The sequence below is a fragment of the Gallus gallus genome, chromosome 5 (genome assembly GCF_016699485.2).
Source record: "Gallus gallus isolate bGalGal1 chromosome 5, bGalGal1.mat.broiler.GRCg7b, whole genome shotgun sequence".
Lineage (NCBI taxonomy): Eukaryota > Metazoa > Chordata > Aves > Galliformes > Phasianidae > Gallus > Gallus gallus.
In genome coordinates, this window is record NC_052536.1 from 24,736,044 (window position 1) to 24,757,325 (window position 21,282).

At 38.5% G+C, this 21,282-nt stretch overlaps 1 protein-coding gene across 1 annotated transcript in view; it reads right to left on the reverse strand.

The window, feature by feature from the left end:
• Window positions 1-21,282, reverse strand: part of SPTBN5 (spectrin beta, non-erythrocytic 5) — a 92,548-nt gene that overhangs the window by 13,325 nt on the left and 57,941 nt on the right. Inside the window, exons 37-54 of the mRNA XM_025151299.3 lie at window positions 19,923-20,078; window positions 19,131-19,322; window positions 18,413-18,508; window positions 16,553-16,671; window positions 15,844-15,958; window positions 14,717-14,830; window positions 13,344-13,465; window positions 12,537-12,699; window positions 10,341-10,529; window positions 9,250-9,327; window positions 7,653-7,825; window positions 6,538-6,628; window positions 5,788-5,934; window positions 4,330-4,467; window positions 3,361-3,617; window positions 3,005-3,191; window positions 624-836; window positions 57-253 (exon numbers count right to left, since the gene is read on the reverse strand). Of these exons, the coding sequence (XP_025007067.2) occupies window positions 57-253; window positions 624-836; window positions 3,005-3,191; window positions 3,361-3,617; window positions 4,330-4,467; window positions 5,788-5,934; window positions 6,538-6,628; window positions 7,653-7,825; window positions 9,250-9,327; window positions 10,341-10,529; window positions 12,537-12,699; window positions 13,344-13,465; window positions 14,717-14,830; window positions 15,844-15,958; window positions 16,553-16,671; window positions 18,413-18,508; window positions 19,131-19,322; window positions 19,923-20,078 (2,747 nt within the window). The remainder of the gene's footprint in view (window positions 1-56; window positions 254-623; window positions 837-3,004; window positions 3,192-3,360; window positions 3,618-4,329; window positions 4,468-5,787; window positions 5,935-6,537; window positions 6,629-7,652; window positions 7,826-9,249; window positions 9,328-10,340; window positions 10,530-12,536; window positions 12,700-13,343; window positions 13,466-14,716; window positions 14,831-15,843; window positions 15,959-16,552; window positions 16,672-18,412; window positions 18,509-19,130; window positions 19,323-19,922; window positions 20,079-21,282) is intronic.

Genomic DNA, 21,282 nt, shown 5'->3' on the forward strand with positions numbered 1-21,282 from the left:
TGTCTTCTTTGGGGAAATTTTTGTTAGAAAACAGAAGCCTGCTTTTACTTTCCTACCTCTCTGGGTTGTCTTTGTTTATTAAGCTGGCACCTGTCTCCTGTACTTTCTCAATCCGGGGCCTAAAACCCTCCATGTCCAGCTTGGTGGCTTCAAGTTTACGTAGTAAAGCTTGAGTGGATTCTTCATTCTTCCCATAATCAGAAGTCTCCAGAATGAAGCTCCTCTCTGCCAGCCAGGTCTCCACATCCAGTAGCTGTATAAAATACAAGGATGAGCTTATACACAGCTTTAGTTTAGGTCAAGGCAAAGGAAACTATAAAGCATTGGTGCCCAAAGAGATGCATCAGTCAAAACAGAAAGCAGCTTAGAGCCTTCCAGTCTAGCAGATGTTATTGCAAAAAGTGAGTGCCCAAAACCCAGTACTTATGGTTACTTGTTAATCCCTCACTACAGTTACTTGAAAAAACAACTGTTACATCTCTACTGTAACTATACTTACCAGATAGGAAAAATCAGAACAGTATGAATTCTGCTCATATATCAGTACTTGTAGACACTCAGCAATACAAGTATCTTTTAAAGCAAATAAAGGCCAAAATAAATTCCTCATGAACCATTCCTACCTCAGTCAGGAACTGATGGGCCTCATATGACTGCATGAGACGCTGTCTCCTCACATGAGCCTCTGCTTTCAAGTTTTCTACAGATGTCTCCAGCTCCTTCATCTGCTCCATAATCTTGCGAGAGGCTGAGTGGCCTCCCCTTACCAGTTTCTGCCCAGTACTGAGCACTGCTTTGGTCAAGGCATCCCTACTGCTTATCTCATTCTCCAAATTCTGGAAAGAGTAAAATGACAGACCAAAAAGAAAAGCTATGGAGCTTTTTCTACCAGATAACATTCCACAATTATTTAATTGTATAATTCCATTGTAGTTCCATTATAAATCTGTTTTCTATACACACAGATAGGTCACAGATGCAACATCTGAATGAATACTTAAAGTGGAATGCAAGAGCTTTTTTGGGTGAAGGAGCAATAGCAGAAATCAAATTTTAGCACACAATTTGTACCTTGTTGTGTACCCACCTCAGAGTGTGGGGGAAGAGATTCTAACCATGAACCTCTTGTCTGCAGATTCCACTCAAATATATCTACTTCCACTCACATTGCACCATGTCTCTTGAATTAAAACATGGCTTTATTTGAAATGAATGTTTGAAAACTAGATTTTGAAAAAGCAGATGCACACCTCTGCTTTTCTCATCTTTGGTAGGCAGGGACCACACTTTCAATTTGTTTGTGAAGGGATGTTTCTTATATGGTTAACTAAGCCTAAGCACATTGAAAAGAAAGCAAACTCCAGCATTTCATAGTTGTTCTATTTATTTTCAAAGCTATAAAACAGGTGGTTTCAGAGTCTGACTGTGGTGCTGTGTTAATGTAGAAGAGATGCCCTCTGGGAAGAGAAACTGCTCTTTCAACTTAACTATTAGACTTGGCTGCAAAACAGCTCTGACTCTAACCTTGCCTTTAATTTTCCCCTATTAATTTCAAGACAGCCACTATGTTGTTGAAAAGTGACACCATATTTGACCCCAGTAGAACAGAACCCAGTAGCAAAGATTTTAGAACATCTTGTACTCCATATTAATAATAAGCTAGCAGTGGGAAGAACAACTTTGCAGTTGAACATTTAGGAATATGTATTCACAGTACTTCATTTACACCAACAGAAAAAAGGGTGGTGGGGGAGTGAGTGGAAACTGTTCTTCCAAACTAAGCAGCTATACTTATGCATGCTAATTTTGTTATGTTGATACATTTCATGCACTACCACTTGTGGTAACGACTGAAGTGCTAAATTTGCAAATCTGGCTCAATAGGACAAACAATAGGGGGTAGAACTAATAGCATATTCAATTTTTGACTTATAATATGGATATAATATATCCATCGGTCTTACATATTCTGGAAGATGCATTTAAAACATTTTACAGCTCTTCTTTAAACTGTGAGTGCACTTCTAGGATAAATCTACTTTTTAAGAGAATTCATCCATGTCTTGCCATGTCCCCTGTACCAGCCTAAACTTTTTTACCCCTGAACATTCAAAAACATTTTGCAAGTTCAGTTTTATTTTTAAGCATGCAGATTGCACCAAATGCCTGTGCCTACAATATGTATTTATATATACATGCATATTCCCTTCTTAAAAGATCTTCCATCTTTCCCAGTCATATTGCAGATTACACAGATTTTCCCCAGACGCACTTGACCTGGCACTTAAATGTGCTGTCATTTGCTAACATTAAATACCAATAGCTGAAAGAAGCATTTTCTTCCCTCCACCATGTGTTTATAGAGAGAGAGTGATCTTTACTCAAAAACAATTTGAAAAGCAGCTGCAGTTTTACTGGTATTCAAGATGATAGTGTTCCAGACACTGCTGTGTCTGATGGCCCATCTAGATGTTGTGAAATAATTCAGCAGCTATCTTGAAAGCTACCACTGGAATGAAGGTCAGCTAAGGATCATAGCAGCTTGTTAACTCCCTCCCTCCAGAGCAGAAAAGTTTTGGGGGAAGATGTTTTTCTGGGAGCTCATCCTGAGACATCTGGGCAATAAGCTTGCTTGGGTGTACTTAACAAGTTTAATAGTGTATTAGGACATTACGACATTGTTTGTTGCCCAAAGAAACAGCATACACAACAGTTGCAAAATCTATTTCATACTGTAAAAGCCAGGTTTTGAACTCAGCTTGTAGAAAGAGCCTATGTGTCCACAAAAAAGCGTATAGTGTGGTACCTAGAGCATTGCAATGATAAGTGTGGAATCCCACTTGTCAAACCATAGACATATCCTTTGAAAAAAATATCATTATCAGACAAGGATAAGAGTTATCCCTGGCATCATGAATCCTGCTGGCCAATGCACTGCAGTTTTCTTGAGGCAAACTGAAATGCATATTCTCTCTTTGATTCTGAAGAATGAGAATGACATTACCTGGTGCTTTTCCTGTAGACTCTGAACAGTTGCCAGGGATTGGCCGTAATCCCTGGAGGATGCCATGGGAAGTTTCTCATGAACCCAGGCCAACTCCTCATCAACATCTCGGAAGAACTCGTACTGAAGTCTGCTTGCCTCCAAACTCCCGCGTCTCTCCTGCAGAGGATCACGTAGACTTTTGTATCTGCAGATTTTAAAGGGAACAGAATGAGAACTGCAAAACAGCACAGAATGAACACAAAAGGTTCTATTCAGAATAAAGTAGACAACAAAAAATAAAAAAGGTGCAGAGAAGAAAAAGGCTGAGAAAAATAGGCAAAATTTTGCAGGAGACAAACCAGGCACTAACACACCTTTGCACCAGCTGATCGACCCTCTCTTCTAGCTCATCGGCAAGGAAATGCTTTTCCTGCTGGAATTCCTGAGCTGTGTTCACAAGCTCTTGCAACCGGTCCCTATGGCTAGCAATATCTTGCTCCAGTTCCTCTTGTTTCTTCAGGTGACTGTTCAGAACCACTAGATCATCGCTGCTATATGGTGCTTTCAACTCATTTTCCACATCTTCCAACCATTTTTCTGTATCCTCTATACTCCGCTGAAAATGAAGGGCCTGGTGACAAGCAGGACAAAAAAGTCAATTAAACATTTAGGATACAAATTACAATATAGAATGGCAGCCCCATTCAATAAGAATCACACACAAACGCAGAGAAAATTCCAAGGGCTCAGTGACTTCTTCCCAGATTTGGTCGTGGTCCAAATGAAGAAAATGACTCAGAGTGAATACAAGAGCAAATGCAGAGAGCAACAGGAGTTAATCTTATTCATGTCGTGTTGCACAGATACCAATGATGGACACAATACCTTAAAAGGCAGCCATTTAAAGGCAGAGCTTTATTTTATGCCCACAGAGTAGCCTGTGCAAAACTCAGTCATGAGAAGTGATATATGCCTGAGAAGAGCTAGGAGAATGGAATGCAGTTGTGGGCATCTTTCTCATAACATGGTGAAAAGATGTCAGTGAGACAGGTCCAGAAAACTGAAAGATAGAAGGGTACACATTTTCCCTCATTATCTTTTTTCTGGAATCCTGACCTAACTTAGCAGTAGAAAGCAGAAAGGCATGCAGCCCACAAATCCTTTCCTCTCACTAGGGATCTCTAATTCCATTCAATCACTCCCCACTTTGCAGTTTCTTTGCTCTGGTGGTCTTGAGTCTGAAATGTTTTAAATCATGCGTTCATATATAAGACTGCAGCAGGGCATTCATGCTGCCTCTGAAAATAACAAAAGAAACCTAACCACTGGTGCGCCTGTATTACCTTGTAAGCATCCTGCAGCTTGGCTCGTTTATCTTGGCAGCTTGCTAGCAGTTCCTCCCATAGCTCTTCCATTTCTTGTAGCCTAGACTGAATGGCCTCAGGGGCATAGTGTCTCTCACGGATCATCTTCTCTCCTTCCTGCAGCAGAGAAAATGATCAACCTGATGGACAGATTTCCCTGTCTTTCTGGCCTCTAAAATTATCTGAAATGTTGGAACAATATTAGAAGACATTTAAAGGCAAAGAGAATCTTCATTAGGCAAAAGCTGGACAGGGGGCCTAGTTTGCAACCACAAAGTTTTTTCTACATTTCATGATCATTGCTTGAGATAGCCCAGCCACCTAGCCCACTCTTTTCCCTTCCTTGCTTGTTAAAAAAGTGAACTATCTATCTCATACAGGTGAACTACTGCATGAGATAATAAAATCTTTTTTAACCATGTATCATATAGTAAAACTATGTCTGCATTTCTAATTCCTGAGCTGCAGATGTTTACTTAACAGGATAGCAGAAGAAGAGGTAGAGTGGGTACAGTAAGATCTCCATCAGATAGAAGATTCAGTACTTATATCCTTAAGCTAGCACAAAGTTTGCTTGAGAAAGCTGAGTTACTTCATATTTTACAATGAGGAAGAAGAGACACAGAAAGAGAGACAATACACAAGGACAGCAGATGTCAATTTTCTTATGAAAAGCAATTCCCAAGATCATTCTCAGAAAGAAATAATGAGAGACATTAGTATAGAGGGAGTTGTAGTTATACACTTTAATCCCCCATCATGTCTATGCTGTGTCTAAACCAACTGAGCTCTACAGTACTAGATGCAGGTGAATCTGAGGAGGAACTCTACCCTTAATACTTTAATGCAAGTTATCTCTTACAAAATACAGCTAGTAAGTGCTGTGCTGAGAATAAGGTTAATAAGCATTCCAAACCAATCATCTGATCACAGCTTCTGCCAAGTATCTGACAAAGCTTGTCAGACTTCCCTCACATCTCTCCTACTAGCATGTCTCTGTAATGGCAATACTTGAAAATTCATCTTGGTTCTTTTTGTTGGATAAAACTTATCTGAATTATTGAAGTTGTGCATCCAATTACCTAGGTTCCATTTTTGAAAGAAACAGATAAACCTCTAAAGTGTGATTCACACCAGAGAGAAGTGTTGGAAGTCAGTGGAATGAATCATTGATAGCACCCATCTCCTTCCATTGCATCACAGTGAATACAGATAACAAGCTAACACTAAGCACTGTTAACAGATAAGTTGAAAGAACCCTGGGGGCAAAGAAAGTTCTTAGACCAAAAGATCAAGCTTCCCAGCCACTCAGAGACAGAGTGAACAATGTCACTGAGGGGATCGTGATTTCCCCTTGCTTGTTTGAGGTCTGTGTAAGTCAATTTACAGTTTTTCATGCTCATTGCCCAGTGTTGCCAACAACCCAGCTTCTCTCACAGATTTGATGGAGTCCAGGCGATTTTTATTGGCCATGATCTCTGCTTGGAAACTTTGATGTTTCTGCAGCTTGGTTTGTAGATTGCTTGGATCCCTCCAGCTATCATCCTGAGCAATACTGTTCTTCTCATTGATCCAGGTAGCCACCTTTGGGGAGGAAAGAACAGAAGTGGACAAGAACTTCAGTGTTTCTTCAGCTGCAATCTGCCAGGCTCTCCTCTTGCATGTATAAAACGCTGGACTAGTGAGAGGGGACATAAATGAGTTGTCCTTCTGAAATTCTGCTTCCCTAAGCTCCTCATGTAATGATGAGATCACCCCTACACCTCTCTACCAGCACTGTCACCTGGAAAGGCATCTGCCTCTATGAAATTGCTCTTATGCAGTAAAAACTGTGTGTATTTGCACATGTGTGCATGTGGAAGACAGGGGAGTTACTTCCCTATTTCTAACCTTACTATATCTCACAAGAAGAGGACTACTTTGTCTCTTCCCATGAATTATGATTTGGTGGCACATTTCCTTTTAATACACCTATTTCTTACTGATTTTTGTGGTCCAAATGAAGGGAATTTGTTACTTGAAAACTGAAAAATATCCATTAACCCTTTTCCTCATATTTTCCAATATTATATAATTATAGACTCAATTCCTTGACTTTTCTCTCATTAAATCCCTTTCAGAGTTTCAAACCTATGCAGCACAGCATGTTTTAAGAACCAGAATGCAGTGAATGTTGTGTAATTGTACCTCATAGGAATTCTTCAACAACTTCTGCAGAAGCCTTGATTCCTCTAGTAGATGTCTGCGAGCAGCAGCATTCTCCAGTAATTTCTCTTTTCTGAAAGATAGATCCATGAGGAATAAAACAGAGTGAATTAGATATGTAAAGTGTTTTTATTTTTCATGTCTAAAAAACATATGATCTGACCCTCGATCTCTAGGAGAAAACTGTCCATAATATGCAACCTTCCATGATTCTGACTGTCAGAGAAGACACTCAGGATACTATGGGAAGAACTACTAGCAGATATATTTAAAACATGCACAGATTCTGTATATATGATGCCTGCATCTAGGAATCACCATTAGTGACTTTCTGAGAACAACGGAATATTATGGAAAGCCTGTGAGTATAATGACATTTGTCACTAATAACATGTGACAGGCCAAAACTACATCATCCTTTCATCTTTCTTCCAAATATGGCTGTGCAGCACTTTATTCACGTTGATGTAGGCATGAAATATTTTGATTGTATTAGTATATTTGTACGTTCACTTTCATCATAAGCCATTTCTGATCTCTTTTTGTAGATTTTACATACATCTTTTCATCTGCCATAGCACTGAATATAATCATTTCTAATGTTCGCATTTATTTAAGATGAACAATATGCAACATGCTAGGAAAAATAAAATAATTCACATTAGAAAGAACTGTAAAATGCCCTAACGGATAATTTGAGAAGAGCTTTAAGATCAGCCCATTAGATCAGAGAAAAAGCAATTGCATAGCAAATGCCCTTTCGTGATGGCATTTAATGACAGTATTATTTAATGGCACAGCAGAACTCTGTGTGTTGTTTGTAGCATTGTCCCTAGGGCCATGTCAGGGTATAGAATTACAGGAACACTGCCCTTTTTCTGAATTTCACCTCTCCCTATAATTGTAGTTTTGGAAACCTTCTGATGAAATGTTAACTAGACTCAAGCAAGTTTTGCAAGACCACAGATAGCAGTGCAAAGTCAAGTAAATGCAAACCAGTTTATGGTTCCCTTAAAACATCTAAAGATTTTAGAGTTGCACAGACAGTTTCATTGCAAGAGAAATGGGTAGCAAACATGATAAGGTTTTGACTTCACCTCCTCAGAACGGCCTGGCATCTGTTGGTGATGTTGTCCGAGTCATAATGTTTGTTCTGAATTAGCTGCTGGGCAAATGAAGCCATCTCATCAATTTTCTCCATCTGAGCTTCCAGGGATTTTTCAAATTGCATGTGTTTCCGTTGCAGGCTCTCCACACTAGACACTGAGTCCTGGATGGAATTCAACAAAGGGAAGCTGATTTCAATCAGTCATTCCATCCACCACACTGATAATCCAGAAGCTAAATGGCATTTACCCCACATTTTCAAGCTGTCAAGAAAATCTATTGGCCTTTGAAATTTACTGACATTGAATCTGAGACTTGGGGTCTAAACTAATGTTTTATGTATGGCCTGAGACCATTGTTTCAGGGTCAAAACTTAACAAACTACTGGATGCTTAGCTGCTTCTGCTGGTTGTTATGCTACAAAGAACATCTCACACTTCTCAGGAGAAAAAGCTGATCTCCTCCTACTCATAAATCAAACTTGGGACAGATGCTATTTTGGAAGTAAATATGGGATGCTGAGAGATCAGAGTTAACTGAACAAATATGCCACAGAAAGAGATTGAAATTAGAGCCTCAGTTTCAACCCACGGGATTTGAAAGTGTTCTGATCCAGATTTGAATCTGAGGATTGAAGCCTGCCCTTACAGTTAGTCTGGAGAGAAACACAGAACCTGACTTCATGTAACATTTGTGAATCCAAAGCTTAAAGACTTAGAACCCTCTTTTCAGCACCACTTTGCACTATTAATTTTAGAGTCAGCAGCATCAAAATGTCACTTTAATAAACTCTGCTTTCTCACTTGTTTTCTCAAAAGTTCACATCAAATGGGCCAGAAAAACATCTAAAATACTGGGTGCTTACATGAGTCACTGGAAAAGAAAGTACTCACGTGGTGTTCTCTGTGCATTGCTAAGCTAAATCTGGCTGAAAAATGGATCCTTCTAAGTCTTTTATACTTCAGTGGAGGGACTGTAAGTACATATCTCCAGAATGAAAATTACAGAGCCAGACACGAACCACTAGCATTAGGTGTTTTTCATATGATTTGTACCAATTATATCTACACTGAATTCTGAGATGTAATTGTTTTTCCTGCAGAGACAGCTAATTTGGTACCTATGCAAGGTACCAACGGTAAACTAAGCATCAGAGTTTATACCCAGCATCCTACATGACTTTTGTAACGCATGCATTAGTCTGCAGCTTCAGTTATTGCAATGTTACTGGTACCTGAAGTAGCTAAAGTAAAGCTACACTGTTTATATCAGAAATGACCATGATGACAACTTGCACGCTGCTAGTAAATTTGTTTGAGTCAGGTAAGACCAGGTAGAGAAATATAGTCTTTTTTTTTCCTGCTATAATAGGAGTAGTTGGACTGTTTTGTTACTCTAGGGGCTGAGAAACCCATCTCATTTAAAGTATTCTGGAAGGAAACAAGACACTAAGTCATCAATAAGACAAAGCAGTAACTTCAAAAGGAGAAAAACGGAGAAAGAAAGAAGGAGCACATCGTCATACTTCACATCTCCCCGTTCTCCAAACCAATACCTGATAAAATTGTCATTACTTGGAGCACCTACCCCTAAGTCTTCATTGGCTAGGAAAGCCTCTTTGCTGCTGAGCCAGCTCTCGGTCTGTTCCACATAGCCATAGAATTTCTGCACAGGGAGAAGAAACAATTGTAAACATGGTGTAAAATAGACACATTCCTGACTTTGGCAGAACATAACAACAACAACAACAACAAACCTAAATTGCTTGGGCTATTGCAAAATTTAACCACAAGAGCATTGGATGGCAATAAGCATTGGATGTTGCCGAAACCATGTGTGTACCAATTATTATTGTAGCTTTCTCTTTAATAAGATGACTGTTTCTTTTTGTCTAAGGCACTGGATACAACACAAGTACTTGCAGCATGTTTGCTAACCATGTATAGAGAGTGTTGTGTAAAGCAACTGGCCTGAAATAAATATAACGTAATCCATAAGAAGCATGAAAGCAGTCCTTACCATATGGTTTAAGTTCTTATATACATGAAGCTTTTTAGATGGGTCTAGTAAGACAAGCTGTTATTTAAGGCACTTTACATTCCGCACTGCAAAATCTCTCAGCTATTTCTGATTTTGGGCAGAAAGTTTGTAAAGTGAGATGATGGTTACAAGGACATTTCTGGAAAACTGCAGCCAAAACAGTTCTTACATTAGAAAAAAAAAATGCCAGAGGATTTGTCCATGCTAAATTTTTCTTCCTTTTTTTTTTTTTTTTTTTTTTTTTTCTCCAATTGTTTAAAAACGTGCCCCCATCCACACTGTTTTTCTTGGGGGAGAGAGTTTAGAATTTAGTAGGACTTTCCATTTCAAGTATGTTCCTTTTGCCAACTACATGAATGTTTGAATTTTGTCAAGTTTCACAGCCTCTAAAAAACAGACGGTCGTACATTTAACAAAAATATATTTAACTTGTAAGGATAGAATTTAAAGATACAGTAAAAGCCCTGGCATCACTGAATGTGCTCTGCCCTCAGTCGTCTTCCAGAAACCAGTGTTAAACACTGGATATTATTACATCATCCTCAGCTAATGGTAACCCCTCGTTGTAAATACACTCCTTATACTGAGGAAAGTTGTCAGTGTGATGTGCATTTCATTTTGAATGTCTTTTTACTTACCTGTAAATCTTGTGCTTGAAACAATTTTATATATTGCTCCTGCCATGCTTGGATCAATTCAGTCCAGGCTTTCTGTAGTCTGGAGAGAGACTGATGAATCTCAGGGGTTGCGTAGTGACCAGAATTGGCAAGTTGTTGACCATAGTTACTGAGAGAGTTGAATCTTTCCACTCGTGCTTCAATCTCCTCCTAAAATATATTACTAAAGTTGATGTCAAGGGTTTATGGTATGCCAACTATTCAGAATACAGGCCTTAAGGGGGAGAATATAGACTGTAACTTTCCAACACTAATATTTGTGTGGAAAATCATTCAACTTTGAGCTATATTACTGAAAAAGCATAGAATTGCCAAAAAGAAAATAAATGAGGACAATAAATGACTTTATTGCTCTAGGAACAACTGGTCTCCTACAAATCAAAATTGGAATTCACTTAGAAACAGATTGGAAAATGCTCAGGTATAAATGACCATAGTTTTGAATACCCATATTACTGTATCCCCTACTGAGTTTTCCTATATGAATGTGGTTCTTGTGAGACAAACAGCACCTAGATGTTTTTCGTCTTCTGCCAAATAAGTTGGCATCAGATTATTACATTAAAAACACTGTTTTACTTTATTCCATGGTGTTAAATGGATTTATTTAACTTCTTCTCCTGGTCTGAGGAATGAATTATGCCTTTATACTGAATCCTCAAGGTGAACAGATTAAAAGCAAGAGTGAGCTCTGCAAATTGAGTGTGGAATTCCTAATGTAAACCATTTGAAAATAAAAATAAACATATACTGAAATAATACTGTGCAGTAACTTGCAAACCACCTTAAAAATGATGTCATGGACTACTAAATGTCTGAAATTACAGCTGCTCTTTTTAGAGATTTTTTTTTGAAAGGGGTGATGGTGCCTAGAGTTTGACAAAACAGCTGTAAGATACAATTCTATTTTCTTATTCAGACTACTGCTTTGCAGTCAACTATAGTCTCTCCCCTAAGGACTACAGTTTGAGCCACTAACTCAAATAAAAAAAAAAAAAAAGAAAAATCCATTTTCTATTGTGACTTATAATTCAGTTTAGTTGACCCAGTGTAAAAGGAAGCATTTCCTGGATTCCACCTTTTCTGTGTGACTATCTCATTAGAATCCCTGGGTTCCTTTACTAGCAAGATCAAGATCTAGATCTAGATCTTGTTACTATCTAAATTCAAAATACACCAGAACAGTGTGTGGGGCTTTTTATATTGTTTTCTATTGTTTCTATTATTAATGGAAAAAAAAAAAAAAAAAAAGCTGAATATTTGACTTGAAAGAGAACTGTTAACAGACAGAAGGCTAAAAGAAGAGGGGGCATCAGGTATTTGACATTAAATTCAGGTCTGGAAAATGAACTAGAATCTAAAATTATTCATGATAGTAATGGGAATTGCAAAGCACAGGATTTTCATTGTTAGTATTAGTCATGATTCTGAGGATATGCTTTTTAGAAAAGGAAATATAATTACAAAGAAGAGGTAATACAGGAACTGAAAGATAGATACTATGTGTGGGAAAAAGTAAAATATCAATGTTTCTTTTTAAAGTTAATAATAGCACTCCTTTTAGAAAACCATCAAAAATATGAACCAAATCAGCCATCAAAAGATCGTGTGGTAAATTGTACTGAGATATTAAGTGTTTCAGAACAGAATGTGATGGTAATTTACTGCCCTGTTTGAGACTAATTGCTGGTTTTATTTTCTTCTCAGGAAAATGGAGTTTGCATCAGAAAATCTAGCTCAAAGCTAGACTGACATTAACTTCTTGGCAATCTGAGTAAGAGATCAGAACTGAGCATGTTTTGAGACTGAATCAGCTTTTTACCTGCAGAGTTGGAGAGCAGAAGTGACCAGAAATGTGGCTTCCTGAGAAATGAGCTCCTAAATAGCCCGTGGGATAGACTTCTATCAGTTCTTAGGTGATTTCTGTCACTAGCCTGCTACTGGAAATAGACTTCTCACCATGTTACTGTCAATTCATGCATCAGAAATTCTGCTGTGTCTGCAGCATTTAGTTCCCATAGGAATGATTGACAATACCATAGAATGGCTTGGGTTGGAATGAACCTCGAAGTTCATCAAGTTTCAGCCCTGCTGCCACGGGCAGAGTTGCCATACTCTAGATGAGTATATCCAATTGGAAGCAACAATGATACTTGCCTTTCTCTGCTGATGCTCCTCAATCATGCTTTCTGCTTCATTTAGGCTTTTAGGAAGCCCCCCTGCTTCCATTAAGCCTCTGATGTTTTGAATCCAATCTGTAATTTCCTTCATCTCAGAGTTAAACTTCTGCAACTGATATGAGGCTGCCAGCTTCTCCTTCCTGCAATACAATGTACAGTTTAGCATTATCCAACATAGAATTGTCTAGTTCCCATTCCCTCCCCATTTGCAGAGGAAGGTATCCAATGAGAAAGCAACTGAAGTGAATTCAAGCCTCCTAGCTTTCCCTTGCCGATCCTAACCATTTTCACATTAAACCAAAATTACACAGGTGCATGCTGCCTTGGAGACAACAGGCTTACCTTCTTTTCTATGACAGCTCATTAGAATAAGAAAGGTAAAAATGCTTACAGCTGTTGTTTCCAGAAACAATTCCTGCTCAGGTCTAAGCCTTTCTTGTTTTGAAAATATTCAAGAAAAAAAATATTCTAGAAACATCAAAAAATAAGTATTTCACAAAATGTTCATGACAAGTTTTATTTGATAGCCTGGAGGCATTTTAGTAAGGAAGTAAGGAAGTCATTTTAAGCTAGGAAGTCATTGGACTAACTTTCCTGAAGTCACATCTGTGGAACTTTTGTTCCTTTAAGTCACCCTTTTTCCAAATAGAGATGTCCGAGCTACCTGTATAAGCTTTGAAAGGACCCTCAAAAACTTTTGGAAATCCCCTAGCAAACAGATTTGCTATCCTAGGGAATAGCTTTGCTTCCAGTGAGAGATAGTCAGACCACAAGAAACCTTTACCTTTGTTTGGCCTGTCCCTGGAGTCGTAGCCAGTTGTTTTTCATCTCCTGTTGCTTCATAGTCAGCTTGTCATTTATGGATGGATTCCTTGTGGAAAGGCGGAAAGATTCCAATTCCAATGGCTGCAAAGAGATTTATAGTGGGGTGAATTTATGCCAAAAAAAGCTTATGTTCATTCCTGAATTTGCCTTTCAGAGCTAGTTCGTTTTAAGATTCTAGTTTTCAAAACTGGGTACTTAGATTATACTATTAAAATTTATACGTTATATATGCACAAAAAGTACATATGGATTTCTGAGCAATCATCTAAGTGGAGAAAGATACATTTGTTTTGTTTCACACACACAAATGCCAGTTTACAATTAAGAAAGCAATTTTGCAGAACAGGGACAAACCAAGAGGAAAACAAAGGGGTAGTCATAACCTCTATTATCCTAATCTGACTGTGATAGGTAACAGGAGCCATGGAGGTATGACAGTTAACAAAGCAACCAGATTTGCCTTTGTATCAGAGGACTCCAAAGTCCTTTGTATCTTGTTCAACAAATAGCAGCATCAAAACACTACTTTTAGTGCAGGCTTTTGGTTGACACTGTTTTCATTAACAGCCTGAACAGTTGTGAATACTCACCAATCCGTGTTTATATTTGTTATCTTTCTTCTACAGCTACATCAACTTGATAAAAATGAAGAATTTTAATGAGGCAGAAAGGAGAACATGACAGACTGGTTTTAAACCATAAGAAAAGTACAGATACTATACTGTGTACGCAGTATTTGTGGCAGCGTTAAAAATCTTGCTCATCTTTCTGAGTTTCCATGCAGTATTCCCCTACAACAACCTTGCTTGCGTTATCTGTGCAATGCTGACTAGTAATCACCTACATTTCAGACAAGAATTACTGAGAAAGTCACAGCCTATTAAGGTATCACATATATTGTCACAATTTGCATACTATTGTGAAGGAAAGATTTAGAGGATGTTTGCAAAAATATGTTCCGTATGAAACTATTTTGGCCAACACTGCAAATGGTGAGGCATTGGTATGGGATTTCTTCTACTGCTGCTCATCAGAAAAAATATATATATATTTAATATATAGTTATATAGGAACTCAAGACTGTAATTAATGCTCAGATTAGTCCTAAACCATGCAAACTGGGCAACTTACAACAGCAAGAGCTGATCAGGGAATTGTGACTTAAGATTCTGGGCAGCTATATCAGAAAACTGTGTGAGCCGTGATTTTGTGTTTTAGTTCTGAACTGCATTGCAGTACAATTCATGGATCTGAAGAGACATGCCAGAGCTTGCGTCAAATTTCTGAAAAGTAAGAATTTTATAGTATCCTTTATACTTCTGCACTTCTTACCTCTATTTTGGACTTAATAACATTGATTTCTCTCTCCATCTCTTCATGTCTTCGAATAAGGTTTTCCACACTTTCAACATCTTTCCCATAATCCAGTGCTTGTATCAGGACACTCTGGAGGGGTACAGGAAGCGTAAACAGTGAAGATGACACAAAGAAGAAGGGTAATATTTAACTTCTATCAAATTGCTTCCTTTTCCCCTTCTTTTTATTGCCATTGGAATGTTCTTATTGTCTTTTTAAGTATCTATAGAGCTCTTTATGTCTGCATTCTCAACAGAAATGGAACAAGAACTTTGAATATTCACAATTCTACTTAAGATGCCCCTGGGCATTCACATGTTAAACAGAAAGGCAGGAATGCTTCCCTAGCTTCTCAACCTTTATTTTCTCTCTCTCTCTCTTCCCCCCCCCCCCACATAGCTGAGATTAGCCAAATATTTCCCATTCAGTTGTGGTTCAGAAGCTTGCAAGAGCTGTGTTTCACAAAAATATGGAAAAAAAGTTAAACCTCAGAACTCTATCAGAATTGAAATCACAGACAATAAAGGTATTCATAAAAGTTGTTACAAAAATTTCAAACCAATGGTCTTGCAACCTGAAGTAGTACTGTCATGTATTTGACTACTGGCTCACAGTTCAATAAACAGTATTTGTTATCTCCATGAAGTCATTAGTTCTTATAAAGTCTTCTTCTATTATTCATAAAATTATAAACCAGAATAGGCATTTGTACCTCCATATGAAGAAAAAAGTGAGATTTTTATAGAACTTATCAAAGTTGCATATTTGTCTACATTGCACAGCAGGGAGAGATAAGCAAGTTAGTGCTAAATGAACTAGCTTTGAATTTGGACCGGAAGTTTCTACATTCAAACTAAGTGGATAGTGAATTAAGGTCAAGTTCTATGGTAGTTCATCTAACTTACTTCTGTTATTCAAAATTTACTTTGAAATTTACCTTTTTAGCCTTGAGTGACTTAAGGACTGGTAATCTGCAGACTTGACACATAGGCAAGGGCCACTGCTAGATAGTCAGTATATCTTCAGTAATATAGATACCTGGGTTTATCACTCAGAAAACAGAACATTTTCCTATGTCAATTAATCCAAATCTGGGAACTCACCTTCTCAGTAATTCTTTCTGTGATGTCATCGATTTCTCTGATCAAGGCATGAATCTCCAGAGCTCCTTCTAACTTCCTCCTGTATGCATTCAGGTTACCATGGAAACTGTTCCACCTTTTATTGGAAAATAATATTTTAGGAGTGTGTTTCAGAGATGAAAACTTCCACAACTGAGTTTCATAATGATCAGCTCTAAGTAAGAAACTCTAGATTTCTGAGCTACATCGTGTACTGATCCCCACTTCCTCACAATAGGAGACAAAGCATAAAACATCAGCCTTATGAAACTATCTGGCTGTATTTGTTCCAGGTTTTTCAAGATGGCATAGAAAGTAAAAGCTACAAAGTACTAATGCAGTTTCCTTAAATTACCTTAACTAGTGGACTGTGAAGTAGCAGAAAGCATATGCACTTCACCAGTGCAACTTTTTGAACAGATGGAAGTGTCTTAGCTTCATGAATGTAGTCTGTAAAATGCAGCGAAAAAGCATGTTTGTCTGCAAGGACAGACATGACTTTGGCCCTGCAGGATAAGAAATCCTCTTGGCTAACTGCTCCGAAATCTTGAAAGGCAGCTCTAGTGCATTAAGTCTGGTAGTGACGATGTTAAAGAAAACATACATTACTCCACTTAGCCCAGCCTACCTAATATACCTCATCCTACCTTTCTGTTTTCATTTTATATAGAAGATTTAAAAGCATACTCACTTCTCATTGAGCTGCTTCCGGCGCTGATATATTGTCTTTGTCTCTTCCTTGTTTTGTCTCTCCAGTTTCATGGCCAGGGCATTGATAGCCTTGATGTGAGCATCATCCACTGTTGTCTCCTGTAAAGTGAGAAAAGGAGCTCAGGTGTATGTTCAAAATGCTTGTGACTGAGTTTGACACATGCAAAACAACAATAGCAGCAACAAGCAAGATTTGTATCTCAATACCAGAAATTTCAATCAGCTCAATTATCACACTGTTATTATCAGTCTCAGATGAGCTGGCGGTTCGAGCAAGAAAGGACATTACTGATGATACACTGTGTAATGGTGATACATAGATTCAACAATGATTTAGGACTACATAAAGGCTCTTAGAGTTTCTCTTCTAAGCCAGGCATTCCAGCAGGGGCTCATATGTTGAAGTAATATAACTGCAGCTGCTGGTTACATAGGTGACTGCTGTGAAACAGATGAGATGTGGCAGATTGTTCCTCCATCAAACAGTGGCTCTTCGCTTTGGATAGGCATCTGTCCAGAAGTTTGTTCTGTGTCACAGACATCAGCCTTAAAATCTATACAGCCTAGAGAAACTGAGATAATCCATAAACTGGATAGTAAGATGTGTCATTGCTTTTCCTTTAGAAGAAACATCACTGCGTAATGAAAGGTATGCTAAGCCTTTCAATTTGCTTCCCATGTAACATATATACTACAGAAAGGATAATATTTGCACGTTGAAAGTATATCTTCTGGACTATAGTGGATAATTCTTTTGAAGCATGATGGATAGTCAACACAAAGTAGTGCTCCAGGATTCAAAAACATTCTGTATTTTTGTAAGACCAGTAAATCATAGGCTTACAGGGGAGACATTAATCACTGGAGTAGTAGAAGTACAGTTGCCAGATGCCAGCAATTTTTTAATAGAAGTATTTATTCAATCTGATTTATGGTACATTCATACCAAGATGTCTATTTCCATATGTACTTCAGTATTACGAACAGCCACAAAGTAAACAAGATAAACCAGTAGACAGCCACATATTGCTTCTTCAGAAACCTCAGTCTCCTCTCCTGGGAGCTAGCAACACAATATAACATAGTCTGAGTGGAAAACTTGGCAACCATCAGTGTGGGATAGACAATCCCTACCCTGGTCTCAGATTTGTCTAGTGGGGAAACAGACTAAATGGGTGCACACACTGTGCCAAGACCAGCCTGCTTCTGTTTGGATCACCCTATAAGGTGCTGTATATTCAAGCATCAGCTATGAAGGTATCAGTCTCAGTTGTTTCCTGTAGGAGTCATGTTTAAAGTGGTAAAGGAACAGTGCCTAGAAGCAGGCAGTATTGAAGACCAAGAACATGTAAGACCAAGGTCGTATAAGATCTACCTTAATCAATGGAAATACTTATTTGTTCAGTCTTATAACGTTCCTGTCTCTATCCTTCTTTTTGGCTGGTATGACCCATAGCAGAACATTTGGCTCACAGTTCAGCTGGTGAGGACTGAAGGGTAAATGAAGGTCACTTCACTTCCCTAATAGTCCAGACTAGCAAGACAGCACAGAAATCTTTCCTGTGTGACACAGATACCTGTTTGTCCACATCTGTGTAGTTCATAGAGAGAAAGAGAGGCTACTTCAAATGTACTGTCTTGATAGATGGCCTCACAGCGTTCCCAGTGGGAGCTGCAGATCATTTCAGTAGCTTAGGGGGTGATAATGCTTCCTACTTCCCTGATCTTTCATCTCCTCAGAGTAATGGAATTGTATTTAATATCTGAATAAGCTATAACATTAACTGCTGCTTCTAGCATCACAAGGAATGTGGAAACAGGCAAGGAAAACACCTCTTACCCCTGATGTTGCTCCACGGAACTCATTCAGCTTTCTGATGAGCTGCAGACAGTGTTCATAGTCATTTCCCACATCACCTATGTTAATCATGACTTCCTGAGGAAAGAAGCAACAGATAGGCAAACATTCAGGCTGAGTATGAGAATACAGCACATTCCAATACTTATGGTGCTGCAAAAAGTTCTGTGATTTTCTCTCTGAATCACTGACCTACAACTTCTGAAGTAGTCACTTCTGATATTTAGATGACGATGAAACTTAGTCCCAATTCCTTTTTCAATCTATTACTGATTATGAAACAGCCTCTGAATGAAAACTTAGTGAATTAATGACTCTTCCTTCAAAAAGAAACTTGCAGATTTGACACACAATGAAACTGAATGCCTGTTGTCATATGCTTGAAGTCCCTTCTATTGTAGTGTGCTTTTATGTCTGTTTTGATAGAGACACATGAGAAAAATAATCACAACTTCTTTATGTGTAGATTTTACATGTGATGTGCTAGTACTGTTCAACCTAATTTGGCACAGAAACTCTCCATAAAAGTTTTAGAATCTGTTGAATTATTCCTTCCATATTGTTTGTAGAGCACATCACAATTCTCTCATGAGGGTGGCCCTAAGAAAATGCCCAGGAAGTTGACAAATGTATCACACATTTGTTGTGATATAGCAAGTCTCTAGTGTTCTGCTTGGTTTAAATATTAGAATACGTTTACCTTTTCCCTGATCCAGGCTTCCACCTGGTCCACTTTCTGGAGAAATTCCAGGAAATCTCGACTATCCTCCAGCATCTTTCCACGGGCAGCAACAGCTCTCTTCAACTTCTCCCAGCGCTCCTGAAGCATGCGGACTTGGCGGCGGATCTCCCCCGATTTTGGGTGGCCCATTGAAACCAGGGCTTCTCCTTTCTTTGCATCCAGGAGAGGAAATTAGATATGGAGGTTACTACTGACTTCTAACGTGATTACTATGTTACAAGACTTTTCTAGAAGGACTGCCACTTTCCTAACCTGCTCTGCACAATGACTTAGTAATTTCTCAGCTCCCAAGTAATACTGCTCAGCTGTAATGCTCTTACTTCTGGAAGCACACCAGATTTGAATACTCACCTGCCAAGGATGACATCTGTAGAGTGAGAGCAGAAGAGAAGCATTACAGGTGACTGCACCCTTCAGCTATATGATTTGCCCAATTTCAGTGAGTTTGTTCAGCAACTGAGCATGAAATCTTACATATTTTTGCAGGAGTAATCACCCTCAGGCAAGAGAGAAGTTGGTGATATCTTTCTCTTTGGGCAGTAAGGAAAGATGGAAGTCCCCTGGATAGATAAACTAAGAAATCTCTGTTTTAAATTAATGGGATTCCATTTCCATTGCATAGTAACTGGGTTCTTGTCATATGAGTGGAAAAGATGGAAAAGAGACGGTGAGGAAGCTATCCATCCTTCTCATCCTATCTTAGATAACCTGCAGTGATCTGTAAAAACATTAGGAGAGTGTTAGAATTACCTTATTAACATCTGTGATGATTTCTTCATTTGCTAGAATCTCTGCCTCAAAGACCTGATGCTTCTGCAGCAGCTTCATTTTGTCCTGCAGATTGCTGGGATCTTGTATGGAAGGATCCTCTAGCTTCTGCATGCGCTCACTGATCCAGTCTTCTGCCTGCAGCAGCGTGAAGCATTCAAGTTAGCATGACAACTACATGTCATCCTGGGGTCTCCTCCCAGTACATGCTTCTATGAAGTTTCCTACGCCTGGGCTCTCCAGTTTCTGAACTATTCTACTTGAAAGGAAATAAAAGCAGGTAGGAATGAAAATAATTTTTATCTGACAACAGGAATAATAAAAAAATTCCTTGAATGCCCCAAATTTTATCAGAAGTTGTAAACATATTATGCAAACTTCCAGGTTAGATGCAGTGAATTCTTAAGCAGATATGCAGCCTTGACATAGTAGACATATTTCAAATGAGCTTGTGGCAGCTGAGCCTTGGATTTAGGGCTCTGAGTTTCATCTGCTATTATTGTCATCAACCTACCTGTAAGCTGGTTTAAGATTCTTAAAAATTCTGTGCCTTGTCTATAAAAGAATGCTAACATTTCTTATCTCAGAGATGCTGTGAGATCTAAATGGAAAATGAGAAGCAATAAAGCCTTACCGATGTATGAAAGCACTAGTCAGAGTATTTGAAAGCAAGCATTAGTCTCTTTGCTTTTACACTTCATACCGTTTGAAATATTCTAATCAGAAACATCACATTCAGACCACCAGCTGAACCATGAAGACTAATATTGCAAGGCTTACACATTTCTTCTAAGAAATTCTTTCTTAGGAGGCTTAAACTTATGTAGAAGAAAATGGACAACAGGATAGTAACTTTTCCATGTTTTTTTAGTTTCCTAACTTAATCACTTTGCATCGACACAAATATCATCTGTTCATCAAAGCACACAAGTGAACACTTGACATACACTGTAATTGATTCCGTTGTCCTCAAACCACTTCAGTTCCCAAAAGTTTTGACAACAGAACAGCAAACTGAAGCCAGCCTTATCAGTTTCACAGCATCTTGGCTGTCCTTGTGGTACTGCACTACATACAAGAGCTGACAGATTTCTCAGTTAATTAAAAATTTTAAGTATTATTTCAGCTGCTGAAATTTTACAAGCAAGAAAAATAGCTTTCACTAGCAGCACACTCTCCTGAAACCATTTCCCTCCAAATTAGAGTTAGAGATTCAAAGAGGAGTCTTTTGCCTTATGTCAAGGTTGCCCAGGACAGCAAGCAGTCATCTGCTGTTTTCATTTCTGACACCCTCCTCACAAGCTAGGGCCTTCTCCCATTACCCAGCCACATATTAATGCTT